General features: G+C 64.8%; 2 protein-coding genes across 4 annotated transcripts in view; both read left to right on the top strand.

The window, feature by feature from the left end:
- MAPK3 (mitogen-activated protein kinase 3) overlaps positions 1-1,695 on the top strand; it is an 11,089-nt gene that overhangs the window by 5,286 nt on the left and 4,108 nt on the right. The gene's annotated exons all lie outside the window — the stretch shown is intronic.
- Positions 7-1,695, top strand: part of GDPD3 (glycerophosphodiester phosphodiesterase domain containing 3) — an 11,863-nt gene continuing 10,174 nt past the window's right edge. For both annotated transcript variants that reach the window (XM_006757770.2, XM_006757771.2), the window contains exons 1-2: positions 7-1,256; positions 1,520-1,562. In XM_006757770.2, coding sequence (XP_006757833.1) covers positions 1,118-1,256; positions 1,520-1,562 — 182 coding nt within the window. In that variant the 5' untranslated portion in view covers positions 7-1,117. The remainder of the gene's footprint in view (positions 1,257-1,519; positions 1,563-1,695) is intronic.

The raw sequence follows: 1,695 nt of genomic DNA, 5'->3' as shown, positions 1-1,695 counted from the left end.
CTTCCCTGGCCTGGCTCGGGCCTCCGGCTTCAGGCAGGCCCCGGCCCCCTCCCTTCCCCCTCACAGGACCTGTGGCTCAGGTGGCCCCAAAGCAGACTCCCCTCAGCTGCTCTGCCTTCCTCTCCCCCAGCTGTCCCAGTCTCTGGTGGTTCTGGAATCGAAGGGCTCTGGCTGCCCTGTCACCTCCTGAGGGACGGCCGGGGATAGGGCACACTGAGTTGGGACTCAGGGCCAGCTGTGCCCCACTCACCTCATTCAAACCCCACCCATTTCCCCTCAAGGAACATTCCTAAGGCTCAAGGGCTAATATCCTTGAGGAGCTGGGCCCTGCCTAAGCCCCCTCCCCCTAAGCTGCCACATCTAACTCCTGCTGCTTCTGTGTGTGGGTGAGCAGAAGTGGAGGTGGGGGCGTGGAGAGCCCGGGGCCCCTGCCCGCCTGTGCCTGTACCTAATATATAAATATAGAGATGTGTATATGATGGCCCTTGGCTCTGTCTGTGTTTGCCGATGCCGTGCCCCTCGCCGTGGCTGCTTTGAAGACTGACACTCCAGCCCAGCGGCTTCCAGCTGTGGCTTCACCTGCCCTGGCACCTCTGGCTCCCCCGCTGGCCAGGGTCAAAGATGGGAGTGTGAGAAGCTCCACCTCCTGGACAGAGGGGGGCCACTTGTCCCCTCAGCCACTGTCCGCTCCCCTCTCTGATGTCTTCCTAACTGGCTGGGGTGATTCGGGGGTGATTCCGGCACCTACACACCCCTGGATTTTCTAGAATGGAAGGGATGGTAGCCCCTGGCCACATGCACAAGTGGTCAAGGGGGAGGTTATAGCAGACGTGAGGGGGAACCTGGCTCCCCCAGCGTTGTCACGCAGAGAGGGGCGCTGCCGTCTGCGGAGGGTCTGCGGTGTGAGGCCGGAGCTGCGTGGCCGCGCCTCCGCCTGTGCTCCATCCCCAGCTGAGCCCTGCACCTGGCGCTGGGCCAGCAGCAGGCTGAGCAGGTCCAGGGGCGTGGTGGTGACCAGCGGTGGAATCAGCCGACATCAGCCAGGCAATCGGCAAGGCGACACAGTTCACCGGCGACAGCTGAGCTGGCGGCAGCCGGAGCCCGGGAGGCCGTGGCCATGAGCTCTGTGCTGTACTATGCCCTGCCCGCCCTGGGCAGCTATGCCGTGCTCTCCATCTTCTTCCTGCGCCGGCCTCGCCTGCTGCACACGCCTGGGGTTCCGGCCTTCCGGCCCCGCCTGGGGGCCCACCGGGGAGGTGAGCTTTGGGGTGGGGGGTTGTAGGCTACGGAGGGTGGAATAGGGAGAGCAAGACACGTGCCAAGGTGGGCAGCAGAGAGGGGTAGGTCTAAGGGGCCAGATGTTAGAAAGATGGCAGACCGAGGCAGGAGGAGAGCAGGTGACAGGGCAGGATGTGGAAGGAGGGAAGGGGGCTGCCCACCTGGGCTGATGGGGTGATGAGGCAGGGGCCGGGGAGAGGAAGGGCCCAGCCCCAGGGACCCACCGCGCTGCCCCACACAGGGTCTGGAGAGAGGCTGGAGAACACCATGGAGGCCATGGAGAAGTGAGTGCGCCCGCCCAACCCAGCTGCAAGGTCGTGCCAGCTGTGCGCGGCCGGCATGAAGCCAAGGGGTGCCATGCACTTTCTAGTCTGGGTGACTGGAGCCCCGGGAGGCATCGCGCCGGCTGCATATCCC

Source organism: Myotis davidii, unplaced genomic scaffold (genome assembly GCF_000327345.1).
Source record: "Myotis davidii unplaced genomic scaffold, ASM32734v1 scaffold1695, whole genome shotgun sequence".
Lineage (NCBI taxonomy): Eukaryota > Metazoa > Chordata > Mammalia > Chiroptera > Vespertilionidae > Myotis > Myotis davidii.
Note: the sequence above shows the minus strand (reverse complement) of the source record. Positions and strands in the feature narration are given on the sequence as shown.